Source organism: Apodemus sylvaticus, chromosome 4 (genome assembly GCF_947179515.1).
Source record: "Apodemus sylvaticus chromosome 4, mApoSyl1.1, whole genome shotgun sequence".
Taxonomy (NCBI): domain Eukaryota; kingdom Metazoa; phylum Chordata; class Mammalia; order Rodentia; family Muridae; genus Apodemus; species Apodemus sylvaticus.
In genome coordinates, this window is record NC_067475.1 from 165351570 (window position 1) to 165377252 (window position 25683).

At 41.0% G+C, this 25683-nt stretch overlaps 1 protein-coding gene and 1 pseudogene across 2 annotated transcripts in view; one reads left to right on the forward strand and one right to left on the reverse strand.

The window, feature by feature from the left end:
- Zc2hc1a (zinc finger C2HC-type containing 1A) overlaps positions 1 to 21052 on the reverse strand; it is a 47785-nt gene extending 26733 nt beyond the window's left edge. For both annotated transcript variants that reach the window (XM_052180894.1, XM_052180893.1), the window contains exons 1-4: positions 20975 to 21052; positions 7067 to 7143; positions 5266 to 5382; positions 274 to 415 (exon numbers count right to left, since the gene is read on the reverse strand). In XM_052180894.1, the coding sequence (XP_052036854.1) occupies positions 274 to 415; positions 5266 to 5382; positions 7067 to 7143; positions 20975 to 20990 (352 nt within the window). In that variant the 5' untranslated portion in view covers positions 20991 to 21052. The remainder of the gene's footprint in view (positions 1 to 273; positions 416 to 5265; positions 5383 to 7066; positions 7144 to 20974) is intronic.
- Positions 21053 to 22578: 1526 nt separating this feature from the next.
- Positions 22579 to 22694, forward strand: LOC127683941 (uncharacterized; annotated as a pseudogene).
- Positions 22695 to 25683: the final 2989 nt, after the last annotated feature.

Below are 25683 nucleotides of genomic sequence, written 5' to 3' on the forward strand. Positions count from 1 at the left end.
TTAAGTTTAAACAACGTCATTGTGATGAGAAGCAGTGTGTTTTAATGGTCTCTAAGGCTGCAATTGTATACCCAGATTCTTGATTATCACCATTACATTAATACAAGGTATTAATATAATATAAAGTATTAATACAATAAAGCATTAATACATTAATACAAGAGAGTATTAATACATTAATACAAAGGATTATGCGTCATTAGGTTTCTTGATAAATTATTTCACATCAACTTAAAAACACATGAACGTTTCTGGCAACAATCCTCCACATACCAGGGTCGTAAGAGGGTGGGGGAGGAGGGGGGAGCTTGCCGCCCTCTTTGAGAGCTTGGTCAAGGCCTTTTGCTGCTCTTATGGTGGCAATGAATTCCTCATGCTTTCTTCTCCAATTAGATGGTTTCTTTGGTGGTTCTGGCTAAAAATGAGGAAGAAGTAACATCAAAATATACTTTTTAATATACTGAAACAAAAATTCAGATAAAGCCATATTATTTTAAATGTTTTCTTAGCAGGAATCCATCAGTGAGCTTTCCCAAATTAAACATCAACAACCACTCTGTGTGCAACTTTTAAATACAATTCTCCTCAAGGCTAATACTGATCAAGCGTCCTCTACAGCGATGTAGACAAAGCTGTGCTTGCACTCCATATGTCTCTTTTGTGATCCTTTATATATGGTGTATGTACTGAAAGTGGATGGTTTGGACTGCTGCAGAGGTAGAGAACAGATTTACTGACTTTCTTGGACGAGTGAGACTGAAGACACACCCACTCTCAGGAAGCCATCTTGGTTTACCCTGTGAGCAGGCCACATTCCTAGGCAACCTCCCCCTGACTTTCAGTATTTCAGGAATAATTCTTCTAGGCTCTGAGGAAAGGATCCTTTTTTCTCCAATTCCTATGGATCTTCAGGTATCTTAAAACTATTAGTTAATTTACTATTTTCTATTGGGTTTTAGCTTTGTGGTTTGAATTTTATTTCTATTTTATTCATTGTGGATTACATGTATTTGCACAATGAATAGGATATGATACTATTTCAGCTTATTTTTTAAAAAAGTCATGCCATTGTGTCTGTATATTAACTCCCTACTCAACCACACTCCTACAGAGAGACACCCTCTTAAGTTTAAGTAAATTAGTGTATACCTAGTCTTGATTTCCCCTTCATTTCACTGCATCGAGCAGGATCCTTGCGCTAGCATTTAAACCCTGAAACTGTGTGGCACATGTGGCACCTGACGGGCAGCTCTAGCTCATGGCCACACTTTCAGCTTCGTCTTTCTTACGTGTGCACTGCTCTGTATCATCTCATAACTGGCTTCTCACTAAAACACTATTGATTTAACTAGAAAAACTGAACATTTTATTCATAAATAATTTAGGGAATCTAATCTTTCTTCATTTATGTTTTGAGTATTCTAAGTACTCTTCATAGAAGGCTTATACTTTGATTGCAAAATGTATTCCTAAGTAACCTAACACCTTGTGTTTTCATCTATATATGATTTTTCATAACTTGTTTTAAGAAGTTATCTATTACGTATATCAAACCTAGAAATGCTGCTTTTGTTTCCTCAGGTGAGGGATGAGATATAATCCATACCTAAGGAGTATGGATATCCGGCCTGGGCTGAGCCCAGAGCTTTTCTTTCTCTCTCCTAACTTTCCTAGGCCTAGGTCTGGAAGCTCCCTGCCTCAGTACAGTCTAATCTTCCAACATTACTGACTCAATCTGGTTTCTCTTGGCTTCTGCCTGACTTGCCAGCTGTCCTGTTCCTCTGACTTTTATAATCTCTCTGTTCCCCTTTGTACGATTTTTCCTTGAGCCTTATGTGTAGCAGGTTGCCTTACAGTTGTATCAGTTGGAGTTGGCCACCATGTAATATTTGCAGTGTGGACCTCTGTAAGAGTCCTGTTATAACAGAAGTTTCTTGGATGAAGTGTGAGAGCTACACTTGACCAGTCTAGGCCTGCACACATGCTGTATGACGAAAAAGAGGCCTGGCACTTAGGGTTTTAGTTCTTACTGTTTAGTTTTGGATTTGTATTTTTAAATAAATGTCTTTTGACAGCTGGCACAAAATAGTGACCTCTAAACATGACAGGAAAATTGCTCTCATGAAATCTAAACAGTATGCTTGCCTGAAGAAGACTAGTACAATGAGAATACCTGCTGACATATCAAAGTATGCGGGGAAAGCCCTCGATTAGGAGTTATGGGTGGTCCACAGCTCCAGGGAGAGGAAGAATCCATTTTCTCTAGGGATAATCTATTCCCGAATTACACACACACAGCATATGCATACACACACATATGTATGTACAACCCCAAGAATCAGCCCTGGACACATGTACATATTAACAATGCTAAATGGACTCAATAGGTTGTACATACACATGTGTATGTGTGCATATACCATGCATATAATAATAAGGGAAGACAGGGGAGGAAGGTTGAGCCAGTGGTGCAATGTATACAGCGATGATGTATGAAGTTCTCAAACTCTCCTACTAATTAAAAATAGCTGTCATGGATAGTTCTTACATGAAAGATACAGAAAAATTTGCAGAACAAAAATGGTAATTAAGATTAAAAAGAAACCTGGCAATAGTGTGCACATTATCCTAGCACTTGGAAGGCAGATGCAGGTGGATCTCTGAGTTCCAGGAAAGCCAAAGCTACACAGGAAAACAATGTCCTACAAAACCAAAAATAGAGAAATGGAAAGGAAAAACTGGAAAGCATCTTTAAGAAACAAAATAGCAACCAGAAAAAAGTTCACAAGACCTATTTGTTTTAAAAAAGTAATTCTACTATTAAAAACTTTCCTACCAAAAATTTCCCAGGCCCATATATCTATACTACTGAGTTCTTTGTTGTTGTTGTTGTTGTTGTTGTTGTTGTTGGTTGGTTTGTTGGTTGGTTGGGTTTTTTGGTCGTTGTTGCTGTTTTTTAATTAGATATTTTCTTTATTTACATTTCAAATGAGTTCTTTTAAAGTGCTATTTTTCCCAAACCATATTTTAAAGCTGTATTTTCCCCACAATTTATGAAAGCAATAAAACTTGGTAAAAAAAAATTATAACCAGCTTCACTCATGGATATATAATATAAAAATCTTCCATTGCAAAGTTCTCATTTTACAGCTAACTGTAACATTTATCCATTCTGCGGTATCAGTCATCTAATGGCAAGGTGTGTTTTCCTTATAGACTGATCATTGTATCAATGAGAGCTAACAGACTTTCTATTAATCATCACTGAATGAAGATGGTTTTCCTGGTATGTTATACCATGGTCCATTAATAAAGCTGTTTGAGGCAATTTCTGAGACATTATGGAAAACTACAACTAAAAGGACAGTCTTGTAATCTGTGTTCTTCCATAACTTTGGCTGTTCTGGAATTTAGCTTCCATGCAGGAATGGGTTTTCCTTTAGATTACCTATTATCTTATCCATTGTTACTTCGATGATGATTTGAACCAGGACCTTTCCCTGTGACTACATACAACTTGAACTCAAAGTCAACCTTGCTCACATGAACTTGCTTAGCCCTCATATACGAACTGTCTGATGCCCTGAGTAAAGCTGGCTACTACAGGAGGCTTTAATCGCCTCCATTTCAGCTCTGCTCTCCCAGGCTCATGTGGCCAACCAGAGTGGCAACACTGGTGCAGCCACTGGGAAAAGCTGAGAGGCAAAGGGTGCAGAGACCGCCAGGCTGCAGGAACAGCAGCTATCTTCTTCCTGCGGGGAGGAACAGACTAATTCTTACAAATCAGGCTCTATGTGACTGCAAGCACCTGCCTCCTACACTTCCTTAGGAGACGGGGAACTACTACTGTGACCTTCTTCCCTTCAGGAAGGGTTCTGAGAACCTTCTGAGAACCTCTAGCATTCTTTATCTTGTGTCTCACATGGCTGTAGTATAAGATACACATCCTTAAAAAGCTCACCTTAGAGGAATTTCCTTTAAGATGAAAAGACCCTCCTGTACTATACGATGTCAGACTCTTGGCCACAGAGTCCCACACACTTCCTACACATTCTCAGTTGCTTTAGGCCATTCTTATGTGTATCTGGCAGTCTGTTCATGGCATCTTATCTTTAATTTTATCGGCACTAGAGTCTGTTCAATTGTTTAGGTGCTTGCAATTTTACAGGAGTTCCTTAATATAAATAAATACATTAAGAAGTACACTACAATGTCTTCTAATTGCTTTTCAAACTATAATACACCCATGGATCTTGTAAACAGCAGATTTTAATTCAATGTATACACTGAATATATATGTAGGATATCCAAGATTCTGCATTTCTAAGAAGTTCTCAAATAATGCTGCTATTAATACACTAAGGATCATACTTTAAGGAGAAGTAAGGCAGCAAACTACTCAGTATAATTTTACTTTGCTTTTATTATTAAAACAATTAAATAAGACTTTTGAATATTATAGTCATTTGTAACCTCCTGAATAACCCCTTAAGATACCACCTCCATCAGCACTGTAAAGGCACACAGGAGCAAACACAGGCTAACTGGCCTAATCAGCATAGAATGTCACCTAAACACATCCAAGTCTAGGATTTTCATTCCTGTAGCCAGTCTCTGTACCAGTGGCCCATACTGCCTCATATATTCAGCTACCTTACCTACTTTATAATGTAATCACATAAATGGCACCTAGTATGAAAAACTTCAAATACTCATTTATGTTTCTTAGTTAAGTCTCACCATCATTCCTGCAAGTATTCGAAGACAGCAAAACAAAGTTAAATATCAGATTAGCCTAGCATCAAATAACTTCATCTTAAAAAGGGAGCTACTGGGCACAAGGGCTGAGAACTGAACCTGATTCCTCTGAAAGAGTGGCAATTACTGAGTGATCTCTCCAGAACCAATTTAACTCAAAAAAATACACTTTACTAAATTTATTTTTATCAGTATCTTCAAATTATCCCACAAAAAAAAAATCATATGGTTAGTTTAAAGAAGCCACTTAAATATAACCTAGCTCACAGTGAAGTTTTATTCAGCTGGAATGGCCACCTGACACCACAGATTTTCCTATATAGTGTTAAAGTTTCATTTTCAGTGGCATTTTTACTCATTCATGTTCTTAATTAAAATAAAATTTATATTCCTGATGACATTTATTCTGAACACATAACATGGAATTTTGTTTACCTAGACTCACACTCATAATTGTTTCACAAAGTGTAGTAACAAGGTTTACACTGCTCAGAAGCCTAGAGTTACCCTGGGTTTGAGAGGCTTGACTGTGGGAATATCAGTCCCTTCAGCTCTCTGCCGGCTGGAATCAAAAGTCTTCCGCTTTTTAGTGGCAGTTTTCTGGCAAATGGGTCCATGCTTTTTCTGTTAAAAATCAAGAAAGGCGGTATAATATTTTCTTTTCTACAGAGGAGAAAACAGCAAAACCAAAATTTCAGTCCTGCTTAAACACCATATTAAAAAACCCAGAGGAAAACAGTTACATCTTTCCTTAATTAGATTAAGCTTTAAAGCAAGTGTGTGCGTACACACACACACACACACACCACACACACCTACCTTTCAGGAAATTATAGGGGAGTATCTTAGGATTTTGCCAGGAATCATTTAAAATTCCAGTTTTCATCATTGCTAAGAAGCAATAGTGAAAGAACTCAGAGCTACTTCATGAGAAGTCCTCATACGTAAGGACACAGCCATGAGAAATCTTGTAAGAGCAGAAGAACTCAGTCTTGGGTTACAGAAGCTACCCATGGTACTTGGATGACATAAGGTAACATAAAAAATGAATTAATACAACACTATCTCAAAGTAGCAAGCAGAGTGGTCCGATGTGCATCCTTCCTATACAACTATCCCTTTCTCCTAGAACTCACCATCTTCCCTCCTTCTAGAGCCCAGGCTTGTTTTCTTCAGCTATGATTTTTCCTGACATGTGTAAGGGTCTGTATCTACAGATTGTTTTCTTAATAAATGCTAAATTATTTGCTCATTTTAAGCATGCACAGTTAAAGTTATCTTAGCCAGTCTCCAAATAACCACTTCTATAGAAAGAGATTCTCCATCCAGTACAGCAAGTTGTGACTGAGACAACAAGCTAAATGCACCTTTGCTCCTTTTGCACTTCAGTAAATGCAAGAAAACTGTACTGTTAAGTTTATCTTTAAAAAAGAAAAGAAGGGAGGGAGGGAGGGAAGGAAGGAAGAGGGAGGGAAGGAGGAAGGGAAGGAGGGGGAAAGGGAAAGGGAAAGGGAAAGGGAAAGGGAAAGGGAAAGGAAAGGAAAGGAAAGGAAAGGAAAGGAAAGGAAAGGAAAGGAAAGGAAAGGAAAGGAAAGGAAAGGAAAGAGGAAAAAGGAAAAAGGAAAAGGAAAAGGAAAGGGACTCCCTTATTTAGTACCAATGCCAATCATGAACCCACTGTCCACTTCTATTTGTTTTGTGCTTTATTTCAATAAACATTGCACTATAAATAGCTTTTACAAGGTTTGAACATGTACTTTTATGTGTACAAGCATGGACTTTCAAGTATGAGCATGTATCACATGCATGTCTGGTATCCAGAGGCCAGAGAGTGTGGGATCCCTGGAAATGATGGGTCACTATTAAGACCCCACATGGGTCCTGGAGGCAGAAGCTGGCTCTTCTGCAATGGGAACAAGGGCTCCTAGCTGCCATGTCTATCTTTCCAGCCTTTGATGAAAAATTTTAAATGTCTTGTTTTGCTTTTGAAACAGGGTCTCAGCCATTACTTTTGCCTCAATTTCTATTCATCAGACTGCTCAACAATTTCTCACATTTTAGAAAATAATCCCTGTGCTACCAATACTTTAAAGCCAATTCTAGAAATTATAAATTTTGCTGATGCATTGTCACTGATATCTATGAGGTACTTTGTCTCTTAAATTTATGTTGAGTGTTCTATCTCCTAATAGGCCCATTGCTCCTACAAGGCTGAAAGAGTTAGCATAACACAGAGCAACTGTCCTCATGTATGAAGCAATCCCTTCTACAAGGCTCCAGTGCAAATAGTTCGAATCAGCCTTCTCACCAGTGCTAATGGGAAGAATGTTCTTCCACAAATCTTGCAGGGCAACAATTCTCCAACTTGGACAGCACTTCCATTTTCTAAAACATAAAAAAAGTCCAATTAGAAATTTTCACAAGTCAAATCATAAAACTTTAGTTTTTAATGTTTTTTCTTAGGTCTTATAAGTGAGTTAAGAGCTCTTCCTTAAAAGTTTCATTTTAAAATGAGCAAAATTATCAATTTAAACGGCCTAAGGCTTAAGAGTTGCCAGTGACCTAAAAGACAACAGTACACACAAACAGTGATAATCCAAGGAAAACCAAATTGAGATAGTTGGAGACACAACAGTTCTCTTTTAATTACTTATATCTACTGTAAGGACAAGAATTCAGAATTTGATCTATCTTGGTAATGCTCTAAGGTATGGAGAACTACCTCTTATGAGCAGCTAATCACCTGAGCTTATCTGGGAGTCTAGAGTCAAAAGAATCTTATTTCATTTATCAACAGATAATATAAAATAGAAACACCCAAAGTTAAGACCATCTAGTTATGTAAACTGCATTTTGTGTACCCTAAAAATTACTCATTTTTATACATACATGTAATACTTACATGTACTCACTGGGCGCAATTAAAAAGAAAAAACTAGCTATAATTTGTACACAATTAAAAGCAGAGATATCATGTACCATTATACAAGAAATTTTATTGCTAAAATGATCCAAAAGAAAAATAAACCTATGTTCTTTGGGATGCTGTGCAACTGATTTAATTAAATACTTTATTTTTCTACCTAACTATTCTAGTAAATTGAAACTTACATCCATACCTGGGATTTGTAAAAGTGAATTGGAAACCTGTAAACTGAACATATATACCTTCTGTTGAAATTTCACTGTCAAAATTCTTTATTTATATAAATAGAAACTAGGGGGAAAAAGTTTTCTTCTCAAAGTAACAAACTCCTGAAAAAAACAAACAAACAAACAAAAAACAACAGAATTTGATTTCATAAAATATGCCCTTTGGCCTTTAGGTGAGTCCACAGAAAAGCACTAGAAAGGCCCAGCAAACAGGTACTTAATGCAGTCACAGAAGAGCATTTGTTCCTGAGTCCTTCTGGTACCCCACTGACCTATCTCACTGGTGAATGGTGGCATCTGCACTCAGATGGTGAGATGTCTGTGTAACAGGAGTTAACCTGCACTGAACTTTAGAAAGGCAAGCCTGGGACTCACCGGGTGTTCTCCTCCTCTAACACCAGCATTAAAAGGGTCACTTAAAGGAGCCTCCCTGCTCTGGACTAAAAGGCTGAAGTGGTTTCCATAAGCCTCATTAGGCCCATTAAGATAACAATGTTTTTAAATTAATGAGTCAAAGTAACTGGACATGCTTAATAATCTATTACCCTTCCTGAGTTTTCATATATTTTCATGATCTAAAATTTCAGTATTATAAATTAAAACACACACAGTTAGTTCACTTGGTTAAAAGTATATTTCTTTAGTTATCTACTTTGTTACAAAGGAAAACCTCATGACAATTAATTCCTGAGGCTGTAGGTATGGTTTAATGGTATGTGTTTAGTCACACCTAAAGCCTATGTTTAATCCCTGCATCCCACACCCAACACGTACACACTCCTTTCTTAACCATTCAGAAAAAAATGAATTCAATTCACTGACATGATCTGAGTGGAAACATGAGCACCTACTAGTTACCAGGTATATACTGGAGGACAAATATTGAACACCAACATCACTCTCTAAAGCCAACACTATCCACTTACGTACTTATTATCTATTCAACTCAGCAGGAATGAAATCGCCTCTCATGTTTTAGGTAAACTTCATAGCTGCTACAACTTTACCATATGATAAAATGGAATTATTGGAATGAATCCTTAGAAGCCACCAAACACCCTCAAAATATCTTGAAAGGAAGAAAAAACAGTCACTAGAATAAACATAAAAATGTATGTATATAGCTGTGCTAATCTCAAGCTATGTGGGATCCATTCCTACAACCGTGGCACTCTAGAGCTGAGATGTGAGGATTAGGATGTTAAGGCCACTTTGGGCTCCTTAGCAAAACCCTGTTTTAATGATGTGGTGGAGAGATAGTGTCTTAATTTTCCGTTGCCGTAAACATATCATGACCAAGATAATTTATTGAGGGCTTATCATTTCATTGGGTGAGTGCATGACTATCCAGGCAGTAGCGGGAGTGGGGGGGGGGAGAACACAGAGACAGAGACAGGGAGTGAGCAAGCTAACTAAGGATGGCGAATCTCTCGAGCCTTTGAAACCTCAAAGCCACTCCCCAGTGACACGTCTTCCAACAACCCACACTTGATTTCAACACAGTTCCACCAATTAGAGACCAAGTATTCAAACATGTGAATCATAGAAGCCAGTCTCAGGCAAACCACCAAGTTCCCTTCTCTAGCCTCTACAAGCTTATAGCCACCTTGAAATGCATTTAGACCAACTTCAAAAGTCCCCAGTCCTTCAGTCTCAACAAAGTTCTGAAGACCTGAGTCTAGTCTAATACCCACAATAATCTTAATATTAACCCCTGTAAAATCAAAAGCAAACTACTTCCTTCCCATCCTGACTTTGCATTAGCTGTCCTTTAATGCACACATTTTCTTTTTTAAAAGAGGAAAACCTAGCAGGGGTGAGTTCCTGCCCTGGGGGCACTACTTTCTTTATTCCATTTCACAGCAGGCTTCTCTTTATTTCTTTCAATTTAATATTGAACCTTGGCTCCAATATTAAATTTCCTGTGCTTCTCCTCCTCAGGTTGTATAATTTGTATATCTCTTTTGCCCCAGTTACTTTTTCATTATATATCTGCAAAAGTGTAATTACTAATAACCAAGTGACAGGGTCAATATTAGGCTGTCTTGGAATCTCCTCTATGAAGGAATTAGTCCAAGAATCTTCAGTTTAGACTCAGGCAGACTCTTAGGACAAATGGAAAAAGCATCCACATTCTTTGCCAAAGCATCACAACAATGCTCTCTATCTTAACTGCTAATATTGTTCTTCTGGAGCCTCTTAGGCCTGGCCACAGTCCACACTGCTCCCAGCACTATGTCTTCAAAGCTCCTATAAGGATAGCCCATAAGATTCCACTTAGAGCATTCTATCACTTTCCTCATCCAAAGTCCCAAAGTCTTCCACATTCCTCCAAACAACATCATAGTCAGGCCTGTCACAGAAATAGCTCACTTCCAGATATCACCTTCTGTCTTACTTTTCTATTGCTATGAAGACATTATAACTGTAGCACCTTATAGAAGAGTATATTGGGGGCTTACAGTTTCAGAGGTTAGTCTATGACAATTATGGCAAAGAGCATGACAGCAGGCAGGCATGGTACTAGAGCAGTAGTTGCTAGCTCACATCCTGAGATGGTCACTACAAGGCAGGAAGAGCATCAATGGTGTAGTGGGAATTACTAAAAAGAACCTCCCCATCAACTCTGTGTGGCGGTGGGTGACCCAAGCTCCCTGGCAGTCCCCAGCCTGACTGTCTCTCCATCAGTAAAGCATGACCCTTAATAGTTAACCAATTGTATTTATGTATATGAAACTCCCAATTACAAGATGCCAATTTACAATGATAAAAGTCTTATCCCAATTTTCTAACCTTTGGATAAATTAATGTCTGCTACCATAGCCCTTTATGACCTCCAGTGCCCCCCTGTCTCTCTCTCTCTCTCTCTTTCTCTCTCTCTCTCTCTCTCTCTCTCTCTCTCTCTCTCTCTCTCTCTCTCTCACACACACACACACACACACACACACACCTCCCAGCCCTTAGCTACGCCTCCTCTTTCCTCTCCAATCACAAGCCTCTCACTGCCTCAATGTCATTGGATAGGAAATATCTTGCAACATTTCACCCTGATTAATTAAAAAAAAAAGCTTTCTCTCCAAATATAAGTAGAGCACAACTATCACCTTTGTAAGTTATAAAGTACAAGACAGACTAATACCCAGTGCAATTTTCCCCACTAGTATCCCACTACACAGCTGGACAAGACATGGGCTTTAAAACCTCAAAGCCTGCTCCCAGTGACATAGATCCTCCAGTAAGAAAGTCACACCTTCTAATCTTTCTCTAATAGTTCCACTAACTAGGGACCAAATATTAACACATATAAACATATGAAGACCATTCTCATTTTTAAAAAGTCTTTCAAAATGAGAAAAAGATAAATTTCTACTCTCCTTTTGATTTACCCACGTGTGTATGTTCATTGATACCAATAAACCTAATAAAAGATTACACAAAGTTGTCATGATAAATAAACTGGGTCTCAAGAACCAGAAGCTAATTCTGTTCTTTGCAATTATTTAAAAGATATGGCAGTAATAGTAGTATAGTGTAGTGGAAAAATAATAGGAGTCTGTTATATATTATCTAACCTTAAACTGCAGCTCTACCACTGGAACTAAGTCCCTGAACAAGGAATTTAATCACTGTGGTATAAAATAAGGATGTCAGATTACATGATGCACCTGGTTCTTTTGTACCCACAACATACCAAAATTTAACAAAACACGACAACTAAGTTAATAGGTAATATAAATGAATAACAAAAGACTTCCCTTGTATTTTGTAAATTCCTCAGGTGTAAGAATTAATAAGCTAATGCATAAGGGAAAAAAAAGGAAGTATGTACTATGCTGATGAAATCACTTCTAGTCTACACAGAGGACTAAAATATAAAGGGCTCTATAGCAACGAAAATGTACTTTCTCTTTTTGCAGGTTCTCACCAATTGAACTAAAATAAATATGAAGCTAATTACATGGATAAATTCAGCTTAGCACCTGTCACATATGGGTAATATGCATTAAATTTACCTACAATTTGATTAAGATGTTATATAATAGAATTATTTACCTTACATAAAGAAGTATTCATACTTTCTGAGTTATGAAAACCTCTGCTAAGCTCTTCCACATGACAAAAATCTGTCAAATCTTAAAGCACACAAAAGTACAGCAGAGATGACATAATTCATAGTGGTGAAACCTGTAGCAGAGTCTAAACACTGCTGGGGGAAGGCACTCAGATTGGTGGGAACAAGTCAATAAAGGATTGTATTGTGCATGGGTGGGCAATGATTCTCCCAGAAGATATGAAAATCTCAATACCACATACAGGATATTTCCTTATTAGTTACTGGTCATAGAGATCAACACACACAGACACACACACACACACACACACACACACACACACACACACACACCTACACACACCCCACCAAACCAACAAAGCTACTGCCATTGCTCCTGGTTGCCTACCATTATTAGATGGTTAAGACCCTACTGCCTAAGACACAACATATGTTGGTTGCAAGATAGAGAAAGCAAGCTGGAACTGACCTGAAATAATCTTCCCTGGTGGCTAGCTTTCAATAATGCCAAAAGGTGCTGTGGAAGTATCTTCACTATGGAGGGGTTTTACTCCCTCGAAAAAACACCAGGACCATGGAAACTCAAATCAAGGAAAACGCGGGGCTGGCTTACAGGTTCAGAGGTTTAGTCCATTATCTTCATGGTGGCAAAGCATGGCAGCACACAGGCAAACATGGGGCTGCAGAAGAAGCCAAGCGTTCTTCATCTGGCTCAACAGGCAGCAGGAAGACAGTGACCCCAGGCTTGGTTTGAGCATTTGAATCCTCAAAGCCTACTCTCAGTAACACACTTCCTTCACCAAGGCCACAACTATTCCAACAAGACATACCTCCTAACAGTGCCATTCCCTATGAGTCTAAAAGAGCCATCTTCATTCAAACCAACATCGGAGGCCACTGGAGGAGAACAATACATACATAGTCTTACCTAGTGCTGGGTTAGATGTTACAGGACCAACAGTGGAGTGAGGAATACAAAGAAACTAAGTACTTTTTTATTGGATTTGAGGCCCATTTGAGGTGAGAGTCATGACTGGTGCTGTAAATCTGGTTCAAGGTCCCTAGCTCAAGTGGTCATGGGCTTTGGAAAGAGCCTATTACTAAACAGATATTTTTAGACATGTTTAGACCAAATATATTGTCAATCATTGCTCTCAATATTTATGTTTATACCCACAGATCAGTGCTGCCTTCAGCCTTGTCTAGAGATGCTTCTTCTGAATCAGATAGCAGTTAATGTGGAGACCCATAATTGGTCAAGTGCTGGTGATTGCTTAGTGCTCAGCCAAGAGTCAGGCAACATATCAGAGAAGAGTGCTCAAAGAACAGAACAACTGAAAGATGGGAAGGACCACCAGGAAATTCCTTCCACTGGACATGATGTGGGTACTGCACTTAGAACACCAAGGTTGCATTATATGCACAAGTCTGAGCCTAGACTCAGTGGGTTATTAAATAATAGGCAAAAACTGTGAGAACAGGGGCATGTGCTGTAAAATATCTCTGGTGAGTAAGTGGGAGGAGTTGGGGGTGGATATGATCATGATACATTGAAGATATATATAAGACTGCCTATGTATAAAAAATATTTTATTTAAAAATATTTTTAGCATTTTAAAACTCAAAAACCCAATATTTTCCTTGTGAAACTTATCCAGTATAAACAGGATTCTATATTTACTGGCTTCAAAACTTATATAAAGCTTATATATGAAATTATACTTTTATATAATACTAGCATAGAGTATTGGAGATATGAAAGAATATACTATTATCTAAAATGGTTATAATACTCTAAATGTATACAATTACTAGGAGAAAATATTTTCCAAAGATTTTGTGGCAACTAGAAACAATTCCTGCACCCAGTATAGTTATGTCAGTTTGCTCATAGTCAGTCCTATAAATTATAAAGAACCATAGCTCTTCTGAATCCAACTTTAACACACGATAGAACTCCTAAATTTGTTATACCATTTTCTTCCCAACATCCTGTACAGGCAGATCTGCTTTCAGATCTACAATCTCTAAAATACCTTAAAATTTTCCTTTCAAATCATTTTAAACTAATACAAATACACACACCATATTCCATATATAACCTTCATCATCCACACCACTTTAGTTATCTGACTTTGGATTAACAAATACGATTTAAAAGATTAAAATTTTTCCTAAAATATTCAATCCCTATCTGTAGATTTCTAGCTCCTAGTCATTATCTTAGCTTAAAGTGACTGACGTCTTTTCTAAACATAGTTGTCCCTCTCACCCAAGTTTTCATTTACTATAATTTCACCTAGTCAACCATAATCCACGAAATTAACATTAACCTTGACTTGCTCTCTCAAGGCCACATTTCCATAGCTAATGTCAGAGTATGATTATTCACTTTGCTGTCAATCTGAGCATGCCCAATATAAAAGCTAATTGTTTCATTCTTAAGTGCACACGGGGAAGCCATAGCACATACAGCAGGCATCCTAAGGAGCTGAAAAAGATGAGCTTCAGACACAGATGCTGCTGCATACTCCTCACTCCTAGGAGGGTTCCCACCTACCTGGTGTGCACAGACACAGATGCTGCTGCACACTCACTCCTAGGAGGGTTTCCACCTACCTGGTGTGCACAGACACAGATGCTACTACACACTCATTCCTAGGAGGGTTCCCACCTACCTGGTGTGCACAGACACAGATGCTACTGCACACTCATTCCTAGGAGGGTTTCCACCTACCTGGTGTGCACAGACACAGATGCTACTACACACTCATTCCTAGGAGGGTTCCCACCTACCTGGTGTGCACAGACACAGATGCTACTGCACACTCACTCCTAGGAGGGCTCCCACCCACCTGGTCTGCACAGACACATATGCTACTGCACATTCATTCCTAGGAGGGTTCCCACCCACCCAGTCTACACAGACACAGATGCTGCTGCACACTCATTCCTAGGAGGGTTCCCACCTACCCAGTCTACACAGACACAGATGCTGTTGCACACTCACTCCTAGGAGGGTTCCCACCTACCCAGTGTGCACAGACACAGATGCTACTGCACACTCACTCCTAGGAGGGCTCCCACCCACCCAGTCTACACAGACACAGATGCTGCTGCACACTCATTCCTAGGAGGGTTCCCACCTACCCAGTCTACACAGACACAGATGCTGTTGCACACTCACTCCTAGGAGGGTTCCCACCTACCCAGTGTGCACAGACACAGATGCTGCTGCACACTCATTCCTAGGAGGGTTCCCACCCACCCAGTCTACACAGACACAGATGCTGTTGCACACTCACTCCTAGGAGGGTTCCCACCTACCCAGTGTGCACAGACACAGATGCTGCTGCACACTCATTCCTAGGAGGGTTCCCACCCACCCAGTCTACACAGACACAGATGCTGCTGCACACTCATTCCTAGGAGGGTTCCCACCTACCTGGTGTGCACAGACACAGATGCTACTGCACACTCACTCCTAGGAGGGTTCCCACCCACCTGGTGTGCACAGACACAGATGCTACTGCACACTCACTCCTAGGAGGGTTCCCACCCACCTGGTGTGCACAGACACAGATGCTACTGCACACTCACTCCTAGGAGGGTTCCCACCCACCTGGTGTGCACAAACACTGATGCTGCTGCACACTCACTCCTAGGAAGGTTTCTATACACCCGGTCTGCACAGACACATATGCTACTGCACATTCATTCCTAGGAGGGTTCCCACCCACCCAGTCTACATAGACACTGATGCTGCTGCACACTCATTCCTAGGAGGGTTCCCACCTACCCAGTCTACACAGACACAGATGCTGCTGCACACTCATTCCTAGGAGGGTTCCCACCTACCCAGTCTACACAGACACAGATGCTGTCGCACACTCACTCCTAGGAGGGTTCCCACCTACCCAGTGTGCAGACACAGATGCTGCTGCACACTCATTCCTAGGAGGTTTCCCACCCACCCAGTCTACATAGACACAGATGCTGCTGCACACTTACTCCTAGGAGGGTTCCCACCTACCCAGTGTGCACAGACACAGATGCTGCTGCACACTCATTCCTAGGAGGGTTCCCACCCACCCAGTCTACACAGACACAGATGCTGCTGCACACTCATTCCTAAGAGGGTTCCCACCTACCCAGTGTGCACAGACACAGGTGCTGCTGCACACTCATTCCTAGGAGGGTTCCCACCTACCCAGTGTGCACAGACACAGATGCTGCTGCACACTCACTCCTAGGAGGGTTCCTGACCTACCTGGTGTGCACAGACACAGATGCTACTGCACACTCACTCCTAGGAGGGTTCCCACCTACCCAGTGTGCAGACACAGATGCTGCTGCACACTCACTCCTAGGAGGGTTCCTGACCTACCAGGTGTGCAAAGGCACCTATTGCTTCCCCTTTCATCAGTCACTCTCAACTTCCTTGTTACATGGGCAAACGTTTATGAAATATTCTAATTAACAGAGCTAAATGATCTTTCTTACTTTTTCAATTAAAAAATAATGAAAATATTTTCCTACACTTATATCATCAGGAATTCTCTTTACAACCAACAAATACTTAAGTCCAAGGTTCCAAGGAGTAGTATATTTTCAAACACTGACAATTGTCTGCTAAGTCCCTCCCTCTCACTCTCTCTTCCTAGGTGATTAAAGGCATGCTTTCTAAGCCTATCTTCTATATTAAAATAGGGTTCTTACTTGATTCAACAAATATTAATTGGTTTTCTGGCATTAGCTAAAACTGTTCTGACATCTGAAGCTAAAAGTAATAAAGTAAAATAAAATAAAATAAAATAAAATAAAATAAAGGTCCCAATCTTACAGAGATTCTACTCATCAACTATTGGGGGCGGGGGGAAGGTTAGTAAAAAGAAATGTTTAAAATGCCAAATGAATAACCACATGGAGAAAAAAAGGGTAAGGGAAAGCAGAAGCCTGGCTCAAGCTGTCTTCAGGAAGGCGACAGGATCCGGAGAGCTACAAGCAGAGCCTCAGCCATGGCGGCAGCAGGCCAGCATCACAGGATCCTAAGGTCACATCACATCCCACTGTGTCACGCTGAAATGCCTCTCTGCTCCCACTGCCTAGGCTGACCCTAGTTCCAGGGTCTGTTCACGGACCTCTCACCTTTACCCTTCTCACTCTTTCTGCTTCTGTGTTTCCTCCCAATCCTGAATGTCCCGGGGTTTCATCGCACTGGCAGGATTTGACAGGTCAGTACTAGCTTTCCGACTCACACCCAAGGACTCTGAATGTCTCCCTCACTTATTTATAGGTCAGTTTCTTCCCCCACGTTGCTGTCTTGTCTTTTCTTTCATTGTTTCCTTTGGCAATTTTTAAAATTTCCTTCAGATTCCACCCACCCATTTTTCCATCTCACATACCCTGAAATATTTAGTTTTATAAATAGTTTTTCTCAGTTAAGAATGATCTGCCTAGACAATGGCTCCCACTTGCTAGTGATAATCACTAAGATCTGCAGGTCAATAATTTCCAAGTAACAGCGAGGTTTGTTTATTTTAAACCTGACACTCCCAAGCACTGCATAAACACATTTCTAATGCCAGAGTCATTAAGTCAGGAACTTTACTCTCTTGCACCAACCACTCAAGCCTCATTTTTCACTCTCAGAAATATCTTCAAAATTTATCTTTTTTTACTTCGGCATGCATTTGCCATAATATTAATCTTCATCATAAAAACGCATTTGAAGTCTCTCCCTTTTTCCAGTTTATTTTGGGCATAGTTATTTGGGCCTCTTTACTGGTAGGCCAGTAAAGATGGGCTATATTTGAGCTTTATTGAATATTTTTAAGCATAGAACATGCTCCCTTAAGTCTTTAACCATTGAAAAATAAGAACTTCAATGAATTTGACATTTAGGTAATGTTTTTTTCTGTGTATGTTTAATACTTAATATAGTCAATGTGATTTAATTTTTAATAGTTTTGCTTTTTATAGCTGAAATTCTTAATTGAATAATACATCCAAATTGTGAATTAGAGAGAGATGACAAACTAGTTAAAAGTATTTGCTGCTTTTGCAAAGAACCCAGGGAATCTGCCACTTCCTTGTAACCTCTGTCAGCACCAAACATACACATGGTGCACAAGTGTACATGTACACAAAGTACTCACACACAAAAGACTTTATATATACATGTATGTATTCATTCTGCAAATCATAGAGGGGTAAAAAGGAACAAGAAGAAAAATCAAGAATTTAGATAAAGGCTTCTTTAAACCCTGGTCATTAAAATAACTGAATTCCTACTCAGCACCAATTAACAACCACAACAAGAAAAAAATGAATGCTGCTAAGAAAGATGAAGTGTTTCAGTATTTCTACGTCAGTATACAGTTATGCTAAGTTCAAACAATCAGAAGCAGTGACAAAGTAGGATGGCAGACTCCACCTGATCTGTGCTATAATAATGAGCAATGGGACTAATCAAGCTTCAGAGGCAACACTAAGATAATAAATTAAGCAGACTAGATGAGGAATGGCCTGCCTAATTTCTGCCATAATGGTTATAAGCATACTTTAGAATTTTAGGAAAACAATGGCAATATCTTATCTAAGGATAAAACCTTAGATCACCTCAATCTTACAGAGATAAAACTTGTAAGATATTAGAACTTCCCAACTCAGAAACTAACAGGGCTCCTTAGATAAGTCTAGTGTATAGCTTTCACATGAAAAGAGATTAAAGGCTTTGCTCTAATTAACCAGGCCATGCAAAAAGTTCTGCTATCAATTATACAACATTATAAGTAAGCTTAACATTTGGTTTCAAAATGTTATAGTGTACAATTTAAGTTCATTTTGTGACAATTCCAGACATAAAATTCCCAGATTAGTAAAATTTGCTTTTAAAGGGTAAGAACAGGCGACCAATAACTACTTTCAACTAGAAATGTAATTCAGATGTCAAAAATTACTTTTGCTGAATGACAAAGATAAAGTAAACAAACTTGAAGATTTTATACAACATAATCTCCTATAACATCCAATATAGAAAAAAAAAACCCTACCAAATATAACTTCTTGCATATTAAGTAAAAGCCTGGGTAAAAAAAAATAACAAATTTTATCCTTAAAACTCAAAGTTTTGAACTCTGAAAACTGTGATGTAGCAGGAGCTCACTTTTAAAAAGGATGATGGGTGTGGGGTGGGGCTGAGTCCAATCCAAAACAAAACAAAAGAAAACAAAACAAGACAAGCACTGTCTTCCACTCAACAGAACACTCTGGGCTTTAACTATGTTGGTTCACTTAAAGCTGCCAACAGTCACCTGTTCTGTCAGACAGAAACAATGACTTTCTTATATTTCAACCTAATTCATGACAATTGAACATATAAAGTGATGGCATCTTAGTTTGCTCAGGAAAAAAAAATCAAAGAGTTTAAGGGCCAGCACTGTTTAACATAAACCAGACTCATGAATCATGATCCATACTACATCAGGATCCATATGTTCTACACACACATACATACAGTGTACATTATACTAGTTTTCAATTACATCTCCTACATTTCTGATTCAGATAGCAAGGGCTTTGACAATCTTTTATTCTTTGCAAGCATAGATAAATAAGTGAAAAATTGGATAAATATTTCACTGTAAATGTTGATCAGTAAAAATTTGGGACGTGTTCTTAAACACTCTTCGTGGAGTATGATAGCAATGTAAAATCTTCACACCTATGCTTCAACCCTATTCTCTATATAGCCTCTACAGTAGTATAGTTTTAAATAATTAATATGAGCTGCCTGTAGGGGTATCCAAAAAAGGAGATTTTTGAAAGGTAGGTGTGCTGTTATTACTATTTCTCATTTCATGCTAATATGAATGTCACACCAAACAAGACCTTCACAGGTAATCTGCAGCATAAATGATCTATTAGAATTCTTTATCACCTTCGAGATGTTTGGAGAAAGCTTTACTGCAAAATAAAACTATGAAATAAATTCATATTATATTATTGTATTTTCTTTCTGGAACACTTAAATCACTGGGAAAAAGTTATCAGTTACCACCGTTCACTTCGTAACATGTCCTGAAATATTTGACTATATATAAGCCAAGGAAATAAAGAGATCAGTTCCCCTATTCATTCCAAGTACATAAAGTGGTGAAACATTTTTAAAGGGAAAAAAAAAAAACTGTTTTAAGACAACAGGATCCAAAAATTCTGAAAGCTTGTGTATCAGAAAGAGTCACCATCTTTTTAAATCCTGAAACTGTTGTCATCTCTGTTAGGATATTTGTTTTCTTCCTTCCTTTGTTTCTTAAGCGAATGTTTGTCCTTGCATGGGATTAAAATGGATGAAGAAGGAGGGACAAGTGAAAGAATTCGGAACAGAACAAAAACTGAAGCTCAGGCTAAGGCACGAGGATAAGTGAAGATAAGGAAGCAAAGCTGGCTCTTCCCTAGACAGTCCTCGTGAATAAACCATTAAGGCTGAAGCTATTGTCCCTGCGGTAGAGCTCGCCAGGACACTTCCTTGGGAGATGCTCAGGCATCTCTCGGAGCAAGGTGCGGTAGAAATGGAAGGAATGCTACCCTACCTAGAGAAAGGTGTGTGTCCTGAGCTCGCTGGAGCGGGGCGGGTCCTGAGGGGTCAGCAAGAGCTGGGGACCCGGGCGTCGCGAACCTTAACCAAAAATACACTTTGCAAAGACCGAGTGCCCACGGGAAACTCGGGGGTCCGGGAAGAACCCGAGATGGTAGTTAGGCCCTTCCGGCGCTCACGCTGGGGCTCCAACCCGGCGGGGAAGCCGCGCACTGTGCCCGGCGGGCAGCCCGCCGTCACCGCTCCGGTACGGGGCCGTCCAGCTCCGCCCCGGGTGTCGGCGAGCGCGGGGACCTCGCTGCAGAGCCGGCCGGCCGCACTCACTCCCAGAGTCCACATCCAGGTCGCTGGGGCCCGCTCGAGCCCCGCGGCCGCATCCCCTCACGCCTCACCTTCCAGCCCGTCCATGGCGCGCCGCCTCAGGCTCCGCAGGCAGCAGCCGCCACCGCCCAGCTCCGGCTGTAGCAACCCGGCCGCGCCTCCCACACTCTAACATCCTTGCCTCCCATTGGTCCGCGCGGGAGGGGCGGGCCACTGGGGGAGGGGCTACTACGGCGGGGCGGTGCCTCCTGAATTCGCCCCAAGGACGCTCCCTAAAGCAGCGATTTTCCAGCCTCCTCTATGGAAACCGCTGCTGCTTTGGTTGGCGTCCCGATAGCCTTACATGCCTTTGTTCCACTCCAGCCGCATTTAGCTTCCCACCTTGTTTCCCTGCTTAGAATACCTCCGCATCTCGGAGCTCCTCATCTCTGGTCAGTAAGAGGATGTCTTTTTGCAGGTCCCTCTGAGCTCTTGTTGCAAGGTAAGGGAGCGTTGGTCCAACACCATCCCGGGTTCGCCGCCCTTTTAAATCAAACAACCTCCTCTAGACTTGTTCTTCAGACACAGCTGTATGGGATAAGACATTGTTTCCTAGCTAGGTCATATTTTCTGTATGAGATTGTGGCGCTGAGATTGCCCCAAACTTTTGAAAACAGTTTTCTCACTATAAAAAGTTAGGCCCAAAATTAGAAATGAAACTTCCCCCTTGCACAATCGTTCCCTGGCCAGCACTGTACTTGCACTCAGCCTGCTCTCCTTACAGTTAATACAGTTCTACATCTCATCAAGCCTATGCTGTACTGAGCAGTTTAAACTGGGAAGCTAACCTATCAATGCCACAAAGGTGTCTTTCTGTCACAATCAAATGAAGTCCAACCATTCAAATGGTTTTGCTTCACAATCTAACACATTTTATTTTATCCTTGCTAAAACTCTTAGAAATTTTTACTTAGCAAGAATAAACTACCCATATTGTTTGCTGATTCTGAGGTATCCATTGCTAAGTTATCAGTATATTTTGTCTGTAACAAGTCTTACATTATTTTCCTATTGACCTGTTTAATTCAAAAGTTCTCTTAATTCTGTATACAGTTAACAAACCAGTAAACAAAGTCTCTGGTTTTGTTTGAACAAGTAAACCCCCAGAGGTCTCATCTATGAGAAGATGCTCACGGTGCATGTGAGTATGGTAGAGTTTATACTCACTTGTATAGAATCGTATAAGAAACCGTCCATTCGGGAGTTCTCTATCTCATGAGACTTTCCCTTGTTCTGCTCTGGCATGCCCTCACTTCTGAGTTTCTAAGCCAGGGACATACCCGGGACCTCCATACAGGCAACTTAGTTACCCTATATTGGTGTAGAGAGCCCGACCCCCTACCCCACCCCAACCCTTGTCCCAGACCATGCTTCTAAAACAAAATCAGATGAGATTGAGGATAGCTTTTATAAGAATACCAAAGAGGAAAAACAAAATGTACACAAAAACAATTATCAAAAATGAAGAAGGCTTTAAACTAGCTTTAAACATTGCATACTGCAAGTATTTCACCTGAAGTTAAGACAGATATTAGGATGATGGACACAAGTGTTATTAGCCGTAAAATCTACAGTAACATCAATAACAATAATAAAATTAGCAACAACAACAACAAAAGTACATTAAGAGGCCACACCTTCTTTCTAGAAGGCATTACTGGTGTGGCTGCTATGTCACATGCCTGTCAGTAGATGGCAGAGAGGAGAGAAGCTGTGTCTACACAGCTGACCCATGAACATGAGCCTAACATTCCTGAAAAAAAAAACCTGCCAGAGAAGCTTCCAGACTGGCACCAGGGGAGCCATACAGTGCCCAGGACTGGGAGCAAGTCTGAGGCTACAAGATGACCAGGTGAAACACCAGCCAGAGATGACCACCAGAATGGTGCCATGGGGCCTGGGCAGAGAGGAATCCTGAGATGACAACCAGTGGAGGGCTGTGCAGGCATGGAGGGGGCAGACCACTCCTGAGAGGACCCCTGACCAGCACCGTAATGCACGAGCAGGGCATTGCACGCCTAAGACAATCCCAGACACTCAGAGATCCCAGGCGCTAGTACGAGGAGCACGTAAGTGTGGAGAAATGGAAAAGAAAGACAGGCAGAAAGATGTGAACACAATGAGGAGAGGCAGAACTGGAGACTCGATGGTAGTAAGGAGCATCTCGATGTGAGTAGCCTGTGATGCTGTCTGAGACCATGGGGATGAAGTCCTGTGTTGTTACAGAGGCCATCTCTGGCTTCATAGCCCTACAGTAACAGAGCTCTGCTGCCTCCAAAGGCAAGGTGGGTGTCCCCATTTTGGGCTCTGCCCAGGCACATGATGATGTCTGAAAGCTGTAATGAACTGGCCCAATCCCTCACCTAAGCATCCTGTGACAGCAGGTCCTGGGAGCAAGACCGCAGGAAAGCAAGGAAAGCCACTCTTGACCTTTCTCTGCTGCAACGCTCAGGAGAGCAGACCCTGCACCTCCCTCACCTGGGCAGCACAGTACAGCTGCGGGCTGTGGGAGTTGTGAGTGAGCCAGCACTAAGGACACAAGTGCCCAAGAGCTGGCACTGCCTCTGTCTGCTGGGCTGTTGTGCAGAGGAAGCAGAGACACCCTCCTCGCCTCCCTCATTCCTTGCCTTCTCTGGCAGGCAGGAGATCTGGGCCTGGATAATGACACTGGAAGAAGTGACCATGTCCCTCACAGGCCACAACACTCAGGAGAGCCGCCCTGTGGCTCACCTGGGCAGCAGGAGAGAGCTGGTCCTGGTAACAGAGGATGCTGGTTAGCGCACCCAATGGTCAACTCAGATACCTCTCAGGCCCAGATCCAGGCCCCTATGTTGGCCCGCCCCAACAGCAACCCCAGTGATGAACTGCTGGAGTGCTTGGAACTGCCAGTCCTCTATATCAAAACTAAAGGATCACTATGACTCGTGGCAACAATAGGATATCCTATAGGATCCCCAGTGAGGATCCAGTATTGATCGTGTAGCAGAAGCCAGAGGCCCATATCAGACCAACAAGACATTGTGATGAACATTTGTAAGCAACGAAGTGTAGGGGTGTACTGTGAGACGCACTGTGACACACTACAGCTTCCACAACAGTATTTTTTTCTCTGTTGCTTCAGGGAAGATTGCAGGAGTGGAGGATAGGAATGAGAGGAGGTGGAGAGGAGTGGGATTGGGTGCATGAGGTAAAATTCACACAGAACCAATAAAAAGATTTTAAAAAAGAGGCAGGCTAGTCCACTTAAGTAAAAGTGGACTTGGTATGCAAACCTAGCCATATGAGTCTACTTTCCAGAACCCACAGTGAGAAGAGAGAGCCAACTATGACCTTCACACATGAATAACATGACACATACACACATCATGATACATCATATTAATAATAAAAAGAAAAAACATACATCATGTTAAGTATGTTTATGCATTCAATCTGCAAAATAAGTTCACAATCTTCAGTTCCAAGAATTAAAGTCTTCTTCTTCTGGATGTGACAATCCTTAATCTTCCATCGCGCTCTGTGCCAGAGGAGAATGGCAGAGCTCGGATGTAGACTCTGCTGGGTCTAACATGGGCGCCTCCAAGACATCCTTATGTGCCCTACCCCTGCCTTGTCTCCTCCCGCAGTGATTACGATCCCAGCCATTCAGACATTTGGACAGACACTGCTATAACTGCTATTAATTCTAAAATCCTGTTTGCTACACTTCTCTGCTGTGCTGGACTCCCAGCACTTTTATGCTACAGCCATCTTGCCTCCTGCAGCCCTCCCTGGTACTGGCTCCAACATAAAGTGTTGTATTCCTTAGCTGCCTGCAGCTATTACGAACTGAGTTGCTGGAACAGAAGCTGAGGGATGGAAGGGGAAGGGGTAAAAAGAAAAAAGGGCCAAGACAATGTTTCACTGATCGAGGCTGGAAACTTTAATGGCGCCAGACCTTTTAACAGTTTGGGCAAACTCTTCCCCCCAGACTCCGGGCTGAGTTCCGGTGGAAGTTGTCTAGCTTCTCTTGGAGGTCCTCGTCTTGACTGCTCCAGCAGCTGGGTAGATCACCTGCTTAATTCAGGAATTCCTAGACCAGGAGGAACAATGAACTTAGCCTTCACTGAACTTTTCCACCCTAGGATAAAAATTCCTGCTTTAACCTACTTCCCTATTATGTCCTAATGGCAGATTCCTGCCCGAAGCCAGGGATTGTCCTTGACCAATGTCAAACTCCAACCTAGTGCATGACTGCTGCAGTATGGCTCTGTACAATAAAGAAGCCACATTCCTCTCTGATGGCCTACATGTCTTTCCCTGCCCTCTAAAACCCTGGATTGTGAATATCCGTCTTCTTGGCCCACGTTTCTGACATCTATAGTCCATTCCATCTTCCTCATGAATCTATTTAGCAAACATGTATTGATTACACTTGAGGCTTCCGGCTGATTTTACTACTGGACAGACACAAGGGTGAACTCCTCAGTGTTCTTTATGCGCCTAAGCTCTTGTCTGTATACTATTTTAGCTGCCAAATGAGGCTAGTAATTAGTTGATAATGAGAGTTTCTCATTTCCTTACCATACAAAGGGAAAACTTACTTTAAAAATGTTGTCTGACCTGATCCTGTTACCCCCAAAGCAGGAAGCAGCTGAAATAAATATTCTACCTTGCCTTATTCAAACACATGATTTGTTTATCTTATATTACGTTCTCTTGTGTCACCATTCACGGGAGACATTCCACTCTTCCTCTTCAG